Source organism: Ostrinia nubilalis, chromosome 4, assembly GCF_963855985.1.
Source record: "Ostrinia nubilalis chromosome 4, ilOstNubi1.1, whole genome shotgun sequence".
Lineage (NCBI taxonomy): Eukaryota > Metazoa > Arthropoda > Insecta > Lepidoptera > Crambidae > Ostrinia > Ostrinia nubilalis.
Genome location: NC_087091.1, coordinates 13,692,275 through 13,713,631, shown reverse-complemented (window position 1 = coordinate 13,713,631; position 21,357 = coordinate 13,692,275). Strand labels below are relative to the sequence as shown.

Here is a 21,357-nt window from a genome sequence, read left to right as displayed (position 1 = left end):
CTTCAAATTTTATAAATATACCTCAAACGGTTCTTTAGGTATTGACGTCCAAAAATCTACATATCTGACCTATAGACCAAATTCTAACAACTTCCAGATGACCTTGAAGGTTCAAATTTGGCATCCAGATAGGTAGATGTGTAAATACAAAGGAACAAATAAAAATACAGTAAATTTTAACATTTCGCAGGTGATAGATAGATTTCAGTGTTCTGAATGTCGATTTTTGAACGTCAATACCTAAATAACCGGTTGAGGTATATTTATGAAATTTGAAGCTGATGTTTATCTTACAAGTTTCAAAACATGAGACAAATTTGGAGTATTAATGCACAGTACTTTTTGAGTGATGAGGAGTCAAAAGTGGCTCCAATTGGGTCGTCTAAATATACGCACGGTGCAGTCCCCTCACTGGAACTAGGCTTAACATGCTCCCGCATGTCTAAAATGTTTGCTTAATGTTGATTTAGTCGATTTTCTCCTGATGGGAACATGTAAGACAAAAATAAAATTTCCAATATTACGGACCGTCTAGAGCAGATCCCGTGAGAAATATAAAAGATATAGAAAAACTTGACTGTCTCACCTGTAGCAAATTGAATAAGCTTTTTTTGGTTCATAGTAGTTATGTCACTAGGACGCATAGTTTCCGAGGATTCAGCGAAAAACCGAAAAGTAGTACCTTTAAATCCCCCTCTCCCCGCCGGCTCAAGGTCTAAGGGCGGGGACTTTTGCTATGTTCATCTCCTAAAAATAAAGTCCCGAGGTCAAAAATTGTGTTCCACGGATTTCTCTCTACACCGTCGTTAAAGCATTCATTGACTGGACTATCGAGTTGTCGCAGGGTTCGAGTTGTTGTAGGGTTAAGCTGTCGTAGGGTCCAGCAGTCGTGAAACCATCATAAGTCAAAAGTGTTGAGTGTTGCAAAAAAATCAAGTTGTCACAGGGGTTGAGATGTCGCAGGGGTCAAGTTGTCATAGGGGTCAAGTTGTCACAGGGGTCGAATTGTCCCGGGGTCAAGCTGTCGTAATACACCTTGAAGTTGAGCTTGTTAAAGCTCAAAAGTGAGCTGTCTTAAAATAAAATTATAGTAGGTATTAGCATGGTCTATCATATTATTATGAGGTAAGTAGGTGGTATTAAAGAGCTACAGTTCTGGAGACGTTTTGTCCCATTGTTCTTACATTACAATTTGAATAAATATTTATAAACTACTTTTTACAAATTACTCGTCCAAGTATTTTCTTGATAGTTGCAGTTGCAGCAATCTTCCAATCTGACATAAAAATATTTTGAGACTTTCGTTATACCTAATTACCTATTTATCCTTGAAATTGATACCATTTCTTGCCGAATTTTCGGCTCAGTTGCTGCATTTGTTGGATTATTAGAGTAATACACTCTGCTTTTAAGGTAACCCCGCAAAAAGAAGAATGCTGGAGTGAAAACGGGGCTTCTTGGTGGCCAAGAGATGTCATACCTGAGTGATAGGAGTTAATTTTTGTGTGAACATGTCTCTTATCCATCCAGGTGGATTCTCTATATGAAGTGTGATACGTAGCCCCATCTTGCTGGTACCAAGTGCTCCTGTAGATATACCCTCGTGATCTTTGCAGCTTTGGAATAAAACTTCTCAGTATTCCTGTATAGCGCTCTCAATAATTATAATAAAGATTCCTTCAGCTGCGCTTCACTTTAAATGCTTCATTTTCTACTTTAATATTTTGAAAGTTTATTAACTGATGATTGAAATATGTAGTAAAAAAAATATTTATGCCCCTTAGTGATGCTACATTGTATACACTATAGGGTTTTTCAACAAGAACTATGCTTTGTAAATCAAAATAAAACAATGAATATGAGTCAAATTTTTATTGTCTTAACAAAGTAAGGTTTAGCAATTTAGAAATATAAATGAGTTTTGAATCATTGTCATCACAATAAATTGACCTTGCAATTGACCCGCTAACGAATTGAACCACAGATCACAGCCTTGAAGACGCGTTTCGGTCAGGAAATGATATGAAATATGAAAATCAAACGCTATGATCTACTAATATTTATTTAGGTATTTTAAGAATCTTTGGCAGCACTGGATCAGGATTGATTGACCGCGATTAAATCGTCTGAAACAAAAATATTAAAGAAATTATTACATAGGTGGGCCATTCTTAAATTTGTGCCAAATTTTTTTAAAAAATTAAAGATTTTTTTTTTAAACTTTTTGCGATGTGTATCGAAAGTATAAACCAAAAGCATACTTTTGATGTATATGGACAACCTTAAAGCCCTCGGAAAGGAAACAAAATAGCCTACGTAAACACGGCTGTGACACTGCATGACACGGATGTGACAGTTTTACATTTTTATTTATTTATTTATTTAAAATCTTTATTGCACACATAAAAACAGTGGTACAACAGGCGAGCTTAATGCCATGTGGCATTCTCTTCCAGCTAACCATTTTACTGTAAATAATAATATTTATGTTGTTAAATATATATCATAATAGTTTAAATTGATTAACAATAAAATATACTAAATTCGTTTCATCAACAAAGGTGTTATTTGGTAATAAATATGTACTTTTTTCTGAACATCCAAAAATTTAATTAAAATTGAGATCAAAAATACCGTCAGATAGTTAATATATCTACTAGATAATAAAAAAAATAGACTTTTTATTATTGGCACTATCTGATCATGCTTCCGATATGCTACCTACATGGTTTCGATATGATAATATGCTTAACAAATTAGTAAATCTTAAACACAGTAGGTACCTAATTGAGTATCAAATGAGATTTCTGTAGGATTCACATAACAGTTCGTTTTGACAACTTAAACATGTTTCATAGTCACCGTGCCTCTAAAAATATGGTTAATAGCAATTCCTTTTAAAACAACTCCGACCACCTCTGCAGGGCCTTTACCGGGAGCTGTCTCAGTAAAATTTGATATTACTGCAGAAATGAGAAAGTGCAATAATTTTTCCTTCGTGGCATCTAGAAAATCATACTAGCGAAAAATAAGTACACTTACTAAAAGGCTACTCCTAAAAATTGCACAATACACAAAATAATTTAGCAGAACAACAAAAACTATTAAAATAATAAAAATAGAATGTCACAACCACGCGTTGTAATGTCACGACCATGTACTTAAATAGTTTGCGGTAGTGACACATTTTTAATACCATGGCCGTGACAATTTGGAACGTGTCCGATATATCCAAAAAACTATCTGTGAATTAGCATATCTTGTGCAATTATCTGAAACTATACTGCTTGAGGTACATAATTATGTTTTATACAATAGCGTGACATTGATACCTACCTTTAAAAATCGTACACGGGATGGACGTGTTATGGTTGTCCCTTTTTTCAAATAAATAGGAAAAAATTTTTTGCGGCTCACTCACTACGTTCAGCCATTTGCAAATCTAATAAGATGACAATGTTACTGTTCTAAAAAAACTTAGCAAGGGATGTCAATATCAAAGATAGTTTTTTACCGAGTTACGCATATTTAAAGTGGCGCACGTGGTTGTGACACAAAAACTGCTCACACAATGTTTGGTGTTCAAAATCAAAAATGGTAATTATTATTGATATAAATTTTTAACAGTCTTATATAACATGTATTAATCTTGCATAATTACTGTAATATTTATCAAAATAACATAACATCTCTTCAGAAAAAAATATTGTATGTCCAAATCCGGGAATCTCACACTACACGGTCCGTGACATTTTGGACTTGTAACTTTTTTTTAATATTCTTCTAATAGTTTTATGATAAAAATGATATTGGGCCTAGTTAATAGAGGTATTTTACTAAGTAAATTAATATACAGTGCACTGATTTTCTTTAAAAACATATGCTATTCTTACATCTCACACAAAAATGCGTAAGAATAAGAATGGCCCAGGTACTAGCGGCCGCCCGCGACTTCGTACGCGTGGATCCCGTTTTAACCCCTTCCCGCTTTTCTGTTGAAATTTTTCCTGAATTTTCTTTGCTATAAACCTCACGGAGCCCGAGACCTTTCCAACGAATGCAAAACCGTGGAAATCGGTTCGTGCGTTCTGGAGTTATAGCGTCAGGGAGGAAAACCCGACTTATTTTTATATAGTAGATAACACTACCTTTTTCCCGCGGCTTCGTGTGAAATTCAGTTTGTCGCAGATCGTTATTCTTATGTAGGTATAAACAATAATAATGTAAAGTTTCACCAGAATTAGTACAGTATTTTTTGCGTGAAAGAGTAAGAAACATCCATACAAACTTTTGCTCTTATAATATTAGTAGGACTAGCAGGATTAACCACAGGCATCGAAACTGGAGTTGACTGGACCTACTAGGGATCTTTTAAGAAAAATGCTTAAACACGTACATTGTCTTGAATTTTTTTGTCCTCCTCAGGGAACTCGCAGTACGAGCCCTTGTAGACAGCTCTAAACAGCGAACGGACGAAGGCCGGGGTGGAGGCTTTTGGACAGGACTCCAGGACGTCCATGAAGCAGCTCGTGAGCCCGTTAACGCTGACACACGCTTGCTGTGATAAGATAGACAAAAAATGAAAATTAATAACGAGTCTTCTAGTGACATGGCCTACTTTTAGCTTGGTCCACGGGCCAAGTCACTGGATTGAATTTTTAAATAAGTATTTTATCTTCCAGTATTTAACTGAGCCCACTTTCGTTAATAAATTAAAGATCAAAATCAACAAAAATCTACTCTAGAATCTTAGAACGGGCCCAGTGCTGGAAGAAAAAATATTTAAAAATTCAATCCAGTGACTTGGCCCGTGGACCAAGCTAAAAGTGGGCCATGTCACTGGAAAACTCTTACTTATATAGGAGTCAAACAACATTCATACCTACCACCTAGCTCTTAATTTTCAATATCTTTTTTAACTTAAACCTAAAATCTGCCTCAAGTAAAATAGAGAGGGTGCTCTCCTACAGTGCAAGTGGAGATTGCATTTTGCACAGTTAAGTACTGATGTAAATTTAATTTTTTCCTGATGATAATATGCATTAACTTTACAAAATGCATGTCGCCATCATCATGCAATGGCTAGTTTTGAAATTTCTTAGCGATTAGAGTCACTTCTGGGTTCCCGCATTAGGCATTAGTTCAAATTTTTCAGGTTATATTTTATAATGTAATGGTAAATATGTTACGGTTAATGTGATAAATTGAAAATTATGAATAATCGCCGGTTATTATGAATAATTACCGACAGGCTTGGTAAAAGTGATAAATTAATCACATTTATCGGTGATTATTTCATAATGTAACCTTAATACTAACAAATACCATAAAAGAGAACACCGGCTCGTGCACAGCGCTCATGTACAGCCTCACATTTTGAACGTTTTGATATCATATATTAATATTATTTGGCAAAATGAGTTTGGAATGTTTTTGCATAACATTACTTTGCCATAATGCCTATAACATATTGTTTTGATTTAAAGTGAAAAATAGGTTAAGGTGCGGCGGGGGTGGCCCTTGGGCCACCCCTAAGCCTCCTATTTAGTTTTATACACACATAAATGATCTTATATTAATAATCACATTTACCAACTCATGCGCTAATTATTCATAATAACCGGCGATTATTCATAATTTTCACATTTATCACTTTGACCGTAACAAATACACCATTAAGAGTAGGCGCACACCGTTGATTTTTCGTCGGCCGATAGGCCCGATTTTAATTTGTATGAAGAATCCGCCAAATTGAATCGGCGTAGTGTGCGCACTCCCATACATGCCCATACTGATCAACTGCCCGACTAAACTATCGGCCGACGAAAAATCAACGGTGTGCGTAGTTACTCTAAAAACTCAGTTGTGTAACAAAGTTAAAAAATGTTAATTGCAGAGTATCCTCAACCCTATTTACTACTTATATAATATTCATTCTTTAGGGTACTTACTTCGGTGGTTAAAGTCTTGTAGTTAGAAAGTGTCTGGATTTGCCTCATACATCTATTCGTGAGCTGTAGGCGTTGATCCAACATGCATTGAAGGGCCCCGTCATTGATGAACTCTGGAATTAGCACGAGGGGGTTAACGGGACTGTGCAGTAGGTACAAATGATTTTTTGTACGTTCGCTATTGAAATGTATGTGTCTGTAATTCTTCTTGTGACACCTTCTTGAGTCAGGATTATCTCAAATCTTTCTGGGTTTAGTTTTGTTTTGGAAATATCCAGGCGATATACATATAGGTACATATAATCTTGGCGCCTGGTGAGACAGGTCGTTTTTGGGGTCCACTACGTATGTTCGAAAGCCGTTATAGCGACGAACGCTGAAATTTGAGTCCATAAGCTTCCGAGCCTATGAAGCAGTGGAAAAAAAATTTGCAACAGCGTTCGTCGCTACAACGGCTTTCGGACCTGGGGATCCGGTTGGTGATAGGCTAAATAGCTTAAACAAAAGAATAAGAAAAAGCAATGTTACAAAACCTGCCGGCACCCTGTGAGCTTTTCCGATTTTATTTATTTATGCTTGAGCCTTCTTATGGGGCCCATACTTAGTAAGTCTAACAAAATGTATATTGTTTTCTTACCGCTAAAAGCCTTGGAGTCGTCTTTGCAGAACAGGTCGGTGGCTTCTACGAATCCCTGCTTGGTCTCATTAATTTTTGCTTGTATCTTTGAATCGCTGCAAAGCGAAACAGCGTCTATCCCAGTGTTGACGCACGAGAGGATTTCCGACTGCTTTTTGCATGTACTGGAAACAAACATTATTTTTAGATTAAAGCCATATCTATCAGATAAACTTCAACTTAAGGCCGGGTAGCAGAGAAAATGGCGAAAATGAGGTTTTCATTTTTCATTTTTGAGGTACTAAACAGTAAAATTAAAGGCTAAGATTTTTATTGGGCATAGTTGAGGATATTTTCTAGGGCTATTAACGGATGGAAACACGATTTGATGAAGTTGACTCGATAGAATAAATTCCCAAAGTTACCTCTATTCGTTTTCTATTTATGGTTTTATTTTTAAAATAAGCGATTTGAGATTCTAAATCTTTTACTAAACTAAAGTTCAGAAATAACTTGAGGGCTTTTAACGGATGAAATTTTTATATTGCGTCTTATTTAGTTTCTATGTTAAAAAATGTGGAAAAAATCGTCCATGACGGCTTGGACAATCTCAATCAGTCGCGCGGTGGCGCTTACGGAGGACGGACGCGTGTCAGTTTTTTGGCCGTGACAGTTCGCGATTTGTCAATATTTTTGACAATTGAAAAAGCTCAGAAGGATCGGTTCTTGACGAAAACAACGAAGTTCGGAATAGTCTTTATTTTCACTTTCACCACTCTCGCTGCACAACAATACCCGACGGGTTTCGCAATTCGAATGGCGGACTGAGGCAGTGTTGCCACGGTCGAAAAAATAATCGATTCATTTATAGACTCCAAATTATGATTATGATTAACTGAGAAATTTACTATTTGATTAATTTAGTGATTAAAGTAAATTATATAATTAATTAATGGTGAATATATGTATAGTACGCAATAAAATATAAACGACTGTTACAGTCGGCCATCCGTCACATAAACGAGTCCCTTCGTTTAGTTCTAATTAACAACATAAAATTTAAACTGATCATCTAACAACAACTGTATTCTCAAACTTAGGTATAGCTAAGCAAAAAGGAGGCTACTTCACATCTTTCACCCTCAATTTGTCTTAGCTGCGTGTTATATCATATCACTCATGCTTGGTTTGATTCTGCTTGGACTCTGTGCTATGACCCTCAAGGACATATCACTCATTTCCAGCTCGCATCTAATCAAGCTCTGTGCTATGAAACACCCTCACTGACAACATATTCATTCATGCTAGGCTCAAATCTGCCAAAGCTCTCAACTACTAAGGTAAGTAGTATCCTTTACAAACTGCACTCATGCTCGGTTCAAACTAACCGATGCTCTGTGCAGTGTGAAATCAGGTTCATTCCTATGCAGGAAGTAGGTATCTCATGTAGGTAAGTAGGTATCATCATTATCTCTATTCAGTACAAAATGGTTCACTTAATTCATGTCATGTCACATCTTATTGTAAATAATTTATTTGATTTAGGCCTATATTTATCAATATAAAATAATGTAATCTTAGCAAATCATTAAAAAAAAGTAATGATATATTTTTAATATACAACATTTGCAATTTTATGTAAAAAGAAATAAATAACATACTTTGTATAATTAAAATATTGTTGATTTAAATTCACATGTATAAGGATAGAAATGCATCATTGTTGAGTAGGTGTCATTTGCCTACTTGTATAATTAATATCATAATATATTTTATAACAAATTCTGTATAATTATACAGTTCTATATAATTAACAGTTAATAAATCATAAAGTCATCATCTATTCATTAGTTACTTTCGTCACTAGAAGAACAAGCAGGCGCATTAAAGCTCATCCAGGGATAAATTTTATCAATCGCTACTACGTTCTCATATGCTTTTCCCTTCCGTGTAAGCGGTGTATCAACTACGAGGAACCTGTCATTTGGTAATATCTTTTTGATTCGATACGGACCCTGGCATTTAGATTCTAGCTTCCTAGACTTTCCTGAACCCGAAGCAATGGCCCTTACTACCCTCACTAGATCTCCCTCTTTATATTCGTTTGGTGATTTTCGATGCCTATCAAAGCGTTCCTTATTTTTATTTTGGTTTTCTTTAATGCGATCACTAGCATCTGACCTAATTTGATCTAAGGGTTCGTTCGTCTCACTGCTTAAAATTTCTTCTGAGAGATTATTTAAAATACCTTGAGATGGGTTACCTAATTTCCGCCCAAATAGTAATTCAGTAGGTGATCTTTTTGTGACGTCATGCATCGAGGTATTTATGCCTAATTGGACATCTGGGAGAAAGGTGTCCCAAGTGTCACTGCCTTTTCCGTGAGTCATACTACCCAAGGAGGCCAAAATCGTTCGATTGTATCGCTCGACCTGACCGTTGGCGCGTGGAGTCGCGACGGAGTTGAGGATATGTTTCGCACCAACGGACTGAACAAAAGTTTTAAATCTTTTACTGGTAAAACTGGTACCCCTGTCGGTAATGAGTCGCGACGGGGACCCAAATAAACTAAAGAAAGTTTTAAAAACTTTAATGCTCGCTCTGGATTTTGTACTACGTACTGCAGATAGATAGACATATTTTGTGAAAGAATCCACAATGACTAAAATGTACGTGTTACCGCGCTTGCTGCGTGGAAATGGTCCGAGGTGGTCAGCGTGTATGGTATGTAACGGAACGTCCACTTTTGGGATCGGATGCAACATACCCACTTTGGTTCCAGATGGGATCTTATGGTGTGCGCACTCCAGGCACGCTGACACATACTTCCGAATAAATTTACGCATTTTTGGGAACCAGAAAATGGACTTGACTCTTTGCAAGGTCTTCTCAAAACCAAAATGACCTACGTCATCATGGTTGGTTTTGAGAACTTGCCAGCGCACGCCCCTCGGGACAAGCCATCTTAGTGCCCCGTCTTCGACTACCCTATAAACGCGACCATTTTTGACCTGATACTCTTTATGAATAGCTGCTATTTTGGGGGTTTCAGGATCCTGAACAATTTCTTTTATACGCCTAACCTCTTCATCGGCGGATTGAACTGTTGTAATCCAATCGTCAACAGTAACGTTGAGAATATCGAGCACGTGTATTGGTTCTTGTTGGTCTACGATCGCACCCCTGCTTAAAGCGTCAACATGAGCCATCTTTTCACCGGGACGATATTCAATATTACAGTCGTATTCGAGGAATTGGATCCACCACCGCGATATCCGGGGAACCAGATCTCGTTTGGTAAACGTCGACCGTAAAGCGTTGCAGTCGGACACGATTGTAAATTTGATACCCAATAAATAAGTGCGGAACTTATTTAACGCGCTTATGACTGCGAGTGTCTCCAATTCGAACGAGTGAAGCTTTTGTTCGTCAGGGCTGGTTTGACGGCTATAATAGGAGACGGGTCGCCATGGGTTATTTCCGGTCCTTTGCATCAGGATACCTCCCAAGCCAAACTTACTCGCATCTGTGTGTAATTGGGTTTCGGCACTATGGTCATATAGTGCTAAAACTGGTCTCTCTATTAGCAGTCTCTTCAAGGTGTCAAATGCGTTTTGCTGCGACTCTGTCCATTGCCAGGCGGTATCCTTTCTGAGCAGGTTTGTCAAAGGTCTCGCAATTAGAGCAAAGTCCTTGACAAACCTGCGGAAAAATCCTGCCAGGCCCAGAAATCTCCGAACGTCACTTTGGTTGCAAGGCACAGGGAATTTAGACACAGCTAGAGTCTTTTGTTCCCCAGGTCTGATGCCAAGTTCATCGATCTCAAAACCTAAGAAAACTATTTTTTCTTGGAAGAAATTGCACTTTTCCATTTTTAGCGTCAGTCCAGCGTCTCGCAATAAGCCGAGGACTTGTTCGAGGCGTTGTAAGCCCTCATCAAAAGTTTTTGATGGAATCAAAATGTCATCCATGTATATAATCACGAATGGTACCTTAGTTTTATTGAGGATTTTATGAATAGCCCGTTGGAAGACGGCAGGTGCATTTGCCAGTCCGAAGGGCATACGATTATATTCGTATTGCCCCTCGGGCGTGACAAATGCTGTCTTCTCTTTAGACCCTTCAGCAATGGCGATCTGGTGATAACCAGATGCGAGGTCAAGCGTTGTGAAAAGTGACTGCCCCGAAAGCTGGTCGAGAAGATCCTCTATTCGCGGAAGCGGGTAATGATCTCGTTTTGTGCGTCGATTAAGTGCGCGATAATCCACGCACAAACGCTTTTCACCCGACTTCTTCTGAACGAGCACAATTGGACTCGCGTAAGGCGAGCTAGATTCGCGTACAATACCATTTTCTACCATCTCCTCAACCAGCCCCTGGACATAGGCACGTTCAGAATGTGAAAGCCGGTAAGGCCTGTATACAACTGGCGTTGTGTCGGTCAAAAGTATTTCCATTTCGGCCACGGTTGTATAACCTAAGTCATGCAGCCCTGTTGAAAAGCAACCCTTGTACTTTGATAACAAAGCCTGACATTTATCCTTCTCACTAACAGTAAGTCCCTCTCCCATGTTGATTTGGTTACAAACAGTGTCATTGACTAAATCCGTATTTATCCGCAACACATCTAGAACTCGGTTTTGAGACAAGGTTGCCCTAGCTCGAGAAATTAGTGCACCCTTGTTAAAACGAATTACTTGAGTACTTAAACTCTGTACAAGAACGTGACATGTTCCGTTGGTTATTTGATATTCACCAGGCAACAAATAGTATTCCATGTCGGGTTTACCCCTTATTGAACCTCCGACATAAATACTACCACTATAATTAGTTTTAGCTTCAACTGTAACTGCGCTAAGCTCTCCTATACCTAACTCCACATCATCAACCGTAACGAGTAGAAGTTTAGCCTCATCACGTTTATCGGCCCTTTCGATTAGTAAGTCAGTAGCAGTTTTTATTATTTTCAGATTAGGACGTTCCGTAAAACTGTGTCCAAGGAGCACCGGAATATTTATAAGTGAATCATCTACTATAAAAATCTCTACCTGTTCCTCTCTTACATCCTGAATCTCAATTGTAACAAAAGCTTTACCTATGGGTACATAGGGAATATTGCCTAATCCTCTCAACATTGGACCCGCTGCGGTGTCCCACTGAAGACCAATTTTATGCGCATCGGTCATACGAACGAGTGTAGCTTGACTACCAAGATCAACCTGGCAGGGGATAATCACACCGTTTATCTTTATGGCTACTCTATACTTGTCATTGCTACCATCATCAATGGAAACTTCAAGAACATTTTTCGGTTTACCGTGTGCATTGCCGTTGTTCAGATTGTTATTAGTATTCGTACTGTTATTAGGGATATTAAGATTCTTTTTAGGGCAAGTATTTGAATCGTGACCAAGAAAATTACACTCTGCGCATTTGTTTATTGGTTTACGACACTGATAGCTCATGTGACCGGCTTCGTTACAATTAAAGCAGACTGCATTCCCTTTCGGGCGACTCCTAAAAGTTTTATCACTGCCTTTAGCTAGTGCGGTACTTGTCGAAGTTGAAGCAGAATTATTGAACCTCTTATCTCTACCTGGTCCCTCCCTCCTGATATTATCGTTGTATTCCCTAGGGTGAGACTTAACTGTCTTGAAGAACTCTAAAGTTTCCTCGGGTTTATCGAATTTACCAGCTTGAGCACTTAACCGAATCCCTTTGTCTTCAATGCCAAATATTAAGCAATCGACTGCCTGCTTACCAAATATTTTACAGCGATTTAATAAGTTGATCTTAGAAAAATAGTATAATTCTAAAGAGTCTCCAGGGCGCGCCTTTCTATTAAGCATTTCGGTGAGCAACTCAGCGTAATTCTCGGTAGACGGAAAAGATTCTCGTAATAAAGTCTTCCACTCTTCCCACGAATGCCTAATAGATGGCAAGCCCTGGTACCAGGTCTTAGCATGTCCTACTAATTTGGGTAGGGCGTAGTGAACCGTTTGCTTGTCATTCCAGTTGTAGATTTCCGCGCATTCGTCTACTTTACTTATCCACATGTCAATAGTCTGTTCTCGAGAAAGCGGATCAAAATCAGAAAGAACATTATTTAGTACAGGAAACGATTCACGATCCCTACCCTTAAAAATATTAACAAACTCTTCAAAGAAATTTGCAGGTTCCACAACCCTATGCCTTTGGAAATCTGAGTTCCCAGGAACGGTGTCATTTTTGAGAGGACTGTGATTCATTCTAGACGGGGAAACAATATATTGACGACGACTCGAATCATTGATATCGCGCGATGTCACGTTACGGCTACGTTGTCTCATCAATTCTTGCTCTAACAGACGTAGCCTCTCGCGCATCTCATCATTTTCGTCGTTCCTTTGACGGCGACTACCACTACGACTTCGTCGATCGATTCCTCTACGACTATGACTACGGCTAGGACGGTTACTCCTAGGTCTACTGCGACTGCGGCTGCGTTGCTGATATTCATCACATATTTCCCGTCTACGACTAGGTCTATTCTCAAGTGAATTACGGTTTGCATTCAGTTCCTGACATGACTCACGGTTACTGAGGCGGCTGCGTTGGATGCTCCGGATGCGGTGACGGCTTCGGCTTCGGCTTTGATTCCGACTTCGACCCTCGTGTCTCGTGCGGCTCCGGCTTCGTCGCATACCACCGCTGTTCCCTGCACCACGATCGGCATCCATCGTCGGTAGTATGGGGCTTCCAGGTGGTATGGGTGTTCGAAGTCTACGACTTCGACACCGTTTTTCATCAGGACTGCCGCTTCCCATTATCTGAAACTCGATACGGGTTTCTTGTATTTCTGTGTTTTGAGGCTTATTTAATTCTAAAACGGAGCAAAAGATTTCCTGTCGTTTTATGTAGGTAACATATTTTACTACTACTGTCAAACACGGGTACTTACATATTTTTTTGTTAATGACTATGTTTTTTTTAAAATTATGAACTAGGTATTTAAAGTAATTCAATCCAATAGCATCTCAAATATCTATTTTAATCGAAATGAAATATTGATAGGTAAGAAACTGTTTAGTTACTGCATTTCAATTTATTTTCCACATAAAAAGATACTACCTGTATGTGACTCATTCAAAATGCATATACGCTCAGTAAAATAATAACATCACAAATATTTATTTCAATTATGTGTTGATCACTAAGTAAATAATATCTTCGTAGCCAGAAAAATATAACATTTTACTGGGCGTCGTGTATCGTGATAATAATTTATCTAATGTAAAAAAAAATACTGTAAACGGTCAGCTTTTCATGTTGCATTCATTTTGCTTGGTCTAAAAATAGATTTTCACAAGGCAATAACATTTCAATCTACCTTCCACATCAAAGAGAAAAAAAATTACGTACCTTAGGTGTCGATCTGTGGGCGTAGCAAAAACGATATATTTTTGCTGTAATCCCACTTCTGAGCTGAAAAAGCTCAGAAGGATCGGTTCTTGACGAAAACAACGAAGTTCGGAATAGTCTTTATTTTCACTTTCACCACTCTCGCTGCACAACAATACCCGACGGGTTTCGCAATTCGAATGGCGGACTGAGGCAGTGTTGCCACGGTCGAAAAAATAATCGATTCATTTATAGACTCCAAATTATGATTATGATTAACTGAGAAATTTACTATTTGATTAATTTAGTGATTAAAGTAAATTATATAATTAATTAATGGTGAATATATGTATAGTACGCAATAAAATATAAACGACTGTTACACAATGATGACTTTGATGAATCACAGTATAATAATATCAGTGTTACTGGAGAAAGCTTAAATTTTTGATAATTAAAAATTATCAATTTTGTCTACCTATTGAAATTTAAATCGTTCGCATCCTTTTAAACGAAGACTCTACTCATGATACATAGTACATTCCTCAAATATGAGACAAAACCAATGAGTTAAAATTACATTTTAATAGTACCTACATACAATCGTCTTACACTCTTTAGAAGAGCACACTGACACAAATAAAAAATACTGTCTAAGGTCTGTAGCTAAAGGTCTAAGCTGTAAGATAGAAGAATCTTCTAGCCAAAAAGATGGCAGATGCAGCAGATGTCAACGGATTTAAAACTGGAGTTCATATGACTCCTTGTAGACTTGAGTGTCTAGAGCGTCCCTTCCTCCACCATGCGTAAGAATTTTCACAAAAATACTGTCTAAGGTCTGTAGCTAAAGGTCTAAGCTGCAGGATAGAAGAATCTTCTAGCCAAAAAGATGGCAGATGCAGCAGATGTCAACGGATTTAAAACTGGAGTTCATGTGACTCCTTGTAGACTTGAGTGTCTAGAGCGTCCCTTCCTCCACCATGCGTAAAAATTTTCACAAAAATACTGTCTAAGGTCTGTAGCTAAAGGTCTACGCTGCAAGATGGAAGAATCTTCTAACCAAAAAGATGGCAGATGCAGCAGATGTCAACGGATTTAAAACTGGAGTTGATGTGACTCCTTGTAGACTTGAGTGTCTAGAACGTCCCTTCCTCCACCATGCGTAAGAATTTTCACAAAAATACTGTCTAAGGTCTGTAGCTAAAGGTCTAAGCCGTAAGATAGAAGAATCTTATAGCCAAAAACATGGCAGATGCAGCAGATGTCAACGGATTTATAACTTGGAGTTCATGTGACTCCTTCTAGACTGGAGTCTCTAGAGCGTCCCTTCCTCCACCATGCGTAAAAGTTTTCCAAAAATACTGTCTGAGGTCTGTAATAAAAGTCTAAACTGCAAGATAGAAGAATCTTTTAGCCAAAAACATGGCAGATGCAGCATATATCAACGGATTTAAGACTGGACTGGCACCACCTTGCAATGTCATCCTCTCATTGTTATCTGTAATGTAAATTAATTTTAAAATGTATTTAAAAAATAAAATGTTCGTTTTATTATTTCAATAATCTGACCGCTCAACTCAACTACACTACACAAACACATTTGTTCGCAACTGTACTGACGAAACCTCGATATTATACCGTTCATTTAAGATGGCAAGCTTTTTGCTGCGGTAATGCTCTCCAGGTAACCGTGTGTGATGCTTATTGCTCATAGTGATTTTCGATACAGAGCCCCGTACATACGTTATACATAAATTATGGAAAGAAAACACCCAGACCAATACAAACAAATATGTATGCAATTTTAGTATGATATTTTTATTTATTAATAAACAAAAAGACTGAACAAAATTGATGCGTGTACTGATTAATGTAATTAACCACATGCAAAGCTTTGTGAATTGCAACAACTATAATTTATTATCCAAGCTCTAAATAATCGCTACTACGAGTAACTGATCATAAAATGTTTTTCCAATCGCTCAAGCTCCCGAGGATCTACCGATAGGTCAGGTGACGTAATCTTGAAATTCTTTTAGCCGGCGCGGAACTTCCGGAAGGTCGGGTGACGCCACGCCTCTTTGAACCGTGTTTACTTTGGCAGTTATATTCTATATTTATTCGATTCTAAAATATATTCCCAAAAATTTTGAAAGTTGTTTTAATTTGTATCACTTGGATATGATTTGTATTAAAAAGTGCTGTGAGTGTGACGCTTGAACGGAAGGAAGTCAACCTAACCTAACCAACTGCGTATTTCTAAACTGCGTATTTCTATACTGTGTAGCCGCGAGAGCTCTTTGGCGCGCTGTCTTCGGCGAAATATTGCGCGCGCAGATTTTGACAGCGCGAAATACCTACTTTAGCAGAAATACCAAGCCTTAAGTCGTTTTTGGCCAACTATTTGAAAAATCGTTAAAACCGATCCTTTCTATGGTTATACATAATATTGGCATACTAATAATATGTCCCAACATTTCTTTCTCGGAAGACCAAGGTCGTGGTGTCCCTTACGTCCTCTGCATGATGCTGAGTGGATAACGTTTCGGTGACACGCACATTAGGGACTTTATTTTATTATTTAATTTTAATTTTGTTTTTCTTGATGATTTTATGTCGCTGAATAAACGAATTTATTTGATTTCATATTTTTATTTCAATGATTTCCAGATTAGCCAGTTAGAACAACTTTCTACAACTTTAATCGCTCGGGGAGCGGACCTTCCGGAAGGTCGGCCGACGCCACGCCACTTTGAACCGTGTTAATTTTAGCAGTTATATTTTATACTAGCTTTCCGCCCGCGGCTTCGCACGCGTGAAATTTCGTTTGTCACAGATCGTCATAAATTATAGCCTATATGTTATTCTGGATTATGAACAATAATACTGTAAAGTTTCATCAAAATCCGTTCAGTGGTTTTTGAGCCTATTCATTACAAACATACAAAAATAGGTACAAATCTTTCCTCTTTATAATATTAGTATAGATTTATTCGATTCTAGAATAGAAACTATTTCTAATAATTCTATAGATTCCCAATTGAAAGATACAGGAATTCTAAAAAGTGCTTTAATTTGTATCACTTGATATGATTGTCTATACAGGGTGTTAATTTCAATCCTCGCCTTATTTAGGGAGTTGATTAAGTAGCTTATTCTGATCACGAATCTGTAAAAAAATTACTTCGAAAAAAAATTAAAACGAACTTTAACTTTAGTTAATCAAAGAAAAATACCTATTTACACTACCTACTTTACGTGGCTTCCTTCAGTAGGCATCCGACATGATAAAAGAGCGATCCGCGTAGCTCGATGGTGCCGCAGTGTAAACGTATTACATTATTGCGACTTTGCGAGCCACAATACAGTTGATGATGAAAATATTCTCTAAAAATTTCACTTTCGTTTGTAATTTTTTTTTTGGTAGATATAGCGTTTATATAAGTCATGATAGATCACCTAAATAGATATGGCGAGGTTTGAAATCGACATGTATATGTATCACTAAACTTGATATGATTGTGTATGTATTAGAAAGTGTTGTGAAGCTGCGGAGTTTACCTACATACGTACTTACTTTTTTACAAAAGTCAGAATTGCACCAAACATATCCATACCCTGTTTTTCTAGGGTTGGCCCCATACTTTCCATGTCTACTAAGCCGTTAAAGCAGTCCGCAAACGTCAAAATTCCACGCTGAAAAGAGAAGATAATAATACAATTATTATAAGCTAAAAGGTTAATAAAAACTGTAAGCCAACTAAATAATCATTTCGTTCTACTAGTCCGGCTCGGAAGGTGTGCGTTCAGCTTAAAATGTAGCCTATGTTACTTGGGCCATAGTAATAAATAACGAATCGATTGACTCTCTGATTAATTTCGTTGCGGAACGAGCATAGTCCTTGGGTGACCTTGAGCCTTCTTATGAGGCCCACAGTAAGCGACCACGTCTCAGATCCGTATACCATCACTGGCAACACACATTGGTCAAATACTTTGGCTTGAGACACTGCGGTATTTCGGACGTGAGTATATGGCGAAGCTTCCCGAACGCTGCCCCTCCGAGTTGGATTCGACGATTGACTTCTTTCTCGAAGTTGGACCTACCTAACTGAACTGTTTGTCCCAGGTATACATAATTGTCAACAACTTCGAGTGTAGAGTCTCCAACCTTCAGAGAGGAGCGGGTGCAACACGGACATTAGACATGATTTTTGTCTTGTCCATGTTCATTCTGAGACCCACTTGTTGAGAGGCTCTACTGAGGCCATAGCATTGTGCCTAGATCTTCGAAGGTCTCAGCCATGACTACGATATCGTCCGCGAATTGAAGGTGGGTGATGTACTCGCCGTTGATATTTATGCCAAATCCGCTCCAGTCCAGAAGCTTGAAGAACTTGAGCTTGAACTTTCCCCTACCTAGGACAAACTTGACCTTCACTGGTTGGGTCAAGCTGTACTGGCTATACAGAAGTTGCAGTGAGAACGAGAGGTGGGAATAATAGATACTGACAGTCTCTTTTTATAAACGAGTCGATTTATGTCCTACATAAAGAGGATAGAGATCAGTCTCAGACTGACCTCTTTATCTAATACCTACTGTTTAACTTATTTACTTATGATTTATTTTGATAGTTTTCTTGTTTCTCTGTACGTACGTTGCTCAAGTTCGATTCAAGCTATCAACAATCTTTGTCCGAGTTTGAATAAAGTTTTAGGTAACTTTTTACTTTACCCAATGGATAAGTTATAAGTACGAGACTAATATTTCTATTGGGATATTTTAACTTAATTAAACATAACTAAAGATGCCAAAGTGTTGAGCATTTAATATAAAATGGACTATTTGTAATAAAAACTAAAACATAAACTGAAATTTCAATGCATTGTTATTTAAATTATGATAGAGACGTTTTCCTCTTACATTGAAAACAATTATTTACCTGGTGTAATCAGCAGGTAGCTACGCAATTTAATAAATATTATATGTATATTTAACATTTAATTTGAGAATTTATTATGCGATAATAATGAGTAACACTTGACTATTGATAAATAAGGAAAACTAGAGCTAATTAAAATAGGTAGGTATTATGGTAACTATGCGAATTACATTTAATATCGAGAGATCATTAGTTTTATTTACTAACCTAGCATATACCTAATGGTACATTTATGTGCTTCATTGGTTGGGTTTTTGTGGCGGTCAAGCTGTAGATCCTGGCTACACAGGAGTTGCAGTGGTGGAAACGAGAGGTGGGAATAGTCCCGTTTATGTGCTTCATTCGGCTTATTCCACTATTCCCCATTGACAATCCCCGTCAACGGGGATTAGTTAACTTTTTGTTCACACGCATTATTTACGTACCTACTCTATCTATAAACATCGTTATCTGTTTAGATGTAAAATACTTATATGACTAGGTATTTCGATTTTGAAATAAAAATTGCGCCACGTTGAAAAGCCATAGTGGGTAAGTATAACCATTATGGTAAACGTTATGGTATAACCATGGTAGAGTTTTGCACTTAGTTTGTTTGTTCTCATAAAAAGTTGCTAATTAATTTTCCTTTGAGTGTAACCTATATGAGACCCACCAGTGAAGTTCAAGATTTTTCAAGAAAGTAAAACCACAAAATAAAACTATCTTTGGACCCGCAACGAAATTATTCAGAAGAACCGACTTGAGGAATTCGAAGTTATCGACTGTGCATAGCGTGACAGGTGTTACGTGGTTGGGTGGTGATTTTGGTGGAGTAAATCGCGGGAAAAAAGACTGCCATCCTTTTTAAAGAAAAAAGACTATATATGTCGTAAAGCTTCGGCTAAACCAACGCGTGCATCTCGCGTGATCACTGCACGTGGATAGATCGCCGCGAGAAATGACCTTAAGCCACCTATTCTGTGGTTTGGCCTTAAGCCACCTACCTCCGCTTCATCCACGCGGTCCTCCGCTCCGGCTTTCTGGCACATCTGCTCCAAGGCTTCGCGAAGGCGCGCCCGATCGTAGCGCACGTTGACACGTGCGGACGCCAATCCTGAAACACAGGATAAATTCATCATCATCATCATAATCATCTTTTCAGCCACAGGACGTCTACTGCTAAACATATAGGCCTCCCACAATGATGTCCATATTACCCGGTTGGTAGCGGCCTCCATCCAGCGCCTTCCTGATACCTTTATGAGGTCGTCAGTCCACGTTATGGGTCCCACGCTGCGTTTTCGGTACTTGCCCTCCACTCCAGAACCTTGCTGCCCCATCGACCGTTAGATCTGCGTACTATGTGCCTATTGCCACTTCAGCTTGCCAATCCGTCAGGCTATGTCAGCGACTTTAGTTCGTTTACAGATCTCCTCATTTCTAATTCATTATCTACTACAAGATACATTATCTACAAGCTTTTGCACGCGGCTTTGTTCGCATGGATTTTCAGTCACAGAAATACTTTATTATGCCCACAGATTGTGCTTCTGTTTCCCTTTAAAAATCGTAGTAAACAGGTTTCGATGCGTGCAAGCGTGAAAGGGAAAAAGATATCCAAAATGACGTTGTACAGGCAGCTTACTTAATGCCAACATTAGGCATTTTAATTATTTTAATTTTCATACAAATCGGATTTTATAAAATTTATTTTGTATGAAAATTTAAAAAAAAATGATGATGTCAAATTTCTGACTTCACCATACCATTTATATGCCCATGTTAACATGGGCTAGTGTCAGCTCATATACCCATTTACCTAACACCCTGTATAGGCTGAGAAGACAGGCGGTCCATACATATGGACAGACTGAATATAGGTAGGTACTGACATAAGTTACATAGTTATGTAACATACATTAATATAGTAAACATACGTATGCTTATTATTTAAGTGTAAGGTTAATTAATGTTCTGTCAGTATTAAAAAATAAAGTCGGAATAAGTAGCTGATAAAAAATAAATCAATTATTTACTGGCGATGATTTAATGGCGATTTTTGAATTACATTTCTGCTACTTCTGTACCGTACCGGAAAATAACTAAATTAAAATTTTTATAATATTATTATTAACTTACCGAAGATCACAAAAGCAGCAAGAAGTTTAAGCATCATTTTGATTTACTAGTCCAAACACGACTTAACACAGACTGACCGTAAGTTTGTGCTACGTGTTGCTCTTTATACCCTATTTGGTGATAACGACGTACTCACCCATGACACATTAAATATATTATGTATTAGTTACCTACAAGAACATTAAAGTTATTATCAAAAGTTTAGGTCATTTGTTTGTTACTTCTGTTTATTTATGTTTGTAAGAAATAACTGGAACTGCGCGATTCTTGTTTTTTCATTTTGCAGTCAATAAACAGGGTGTTTGTGAATGGTATACATTTAAAGCCGACACTAGCCTACTTGTAT

At 37.8% G+C, this 21,357-nt stretch overlaps 1 protein-coding gene across 1 annotated transcript; it reads right to left on the bottom strand.

Moving 5' to 3' along the window:
• Positions 1–1,857: 1,857 nt before the first annotated feature.
• Positions 1,858–21,119, bottom strand: LOC135071205 (27 kDa glycoprotein-like). The gene is made up of 7 exons (XM_063964980.1): positions 21,012–21,119; positions 19,877–19,986; positions 17,525–17,643; positions 6,589–6,752; positions 5,952–6,064; positions 4,397–4,558; positions 1,858–2,126 (listed from the first exon to the last, which is right to left on the bottom strand). Exons 1-7 carry the CDS (start codon positions 21,046–21,048, stop codon positions 2,118–2,120), a joined length of 714 nt encoding a protein of 237 aa, XP_063821050.1. The 5' UTR covers positions 21,049–21,119; the 3' UTR covers positions 1,858–2,117.
• Between the last annotated feature and the right edge of the window lie 238 nt (positions 21,120–21,357).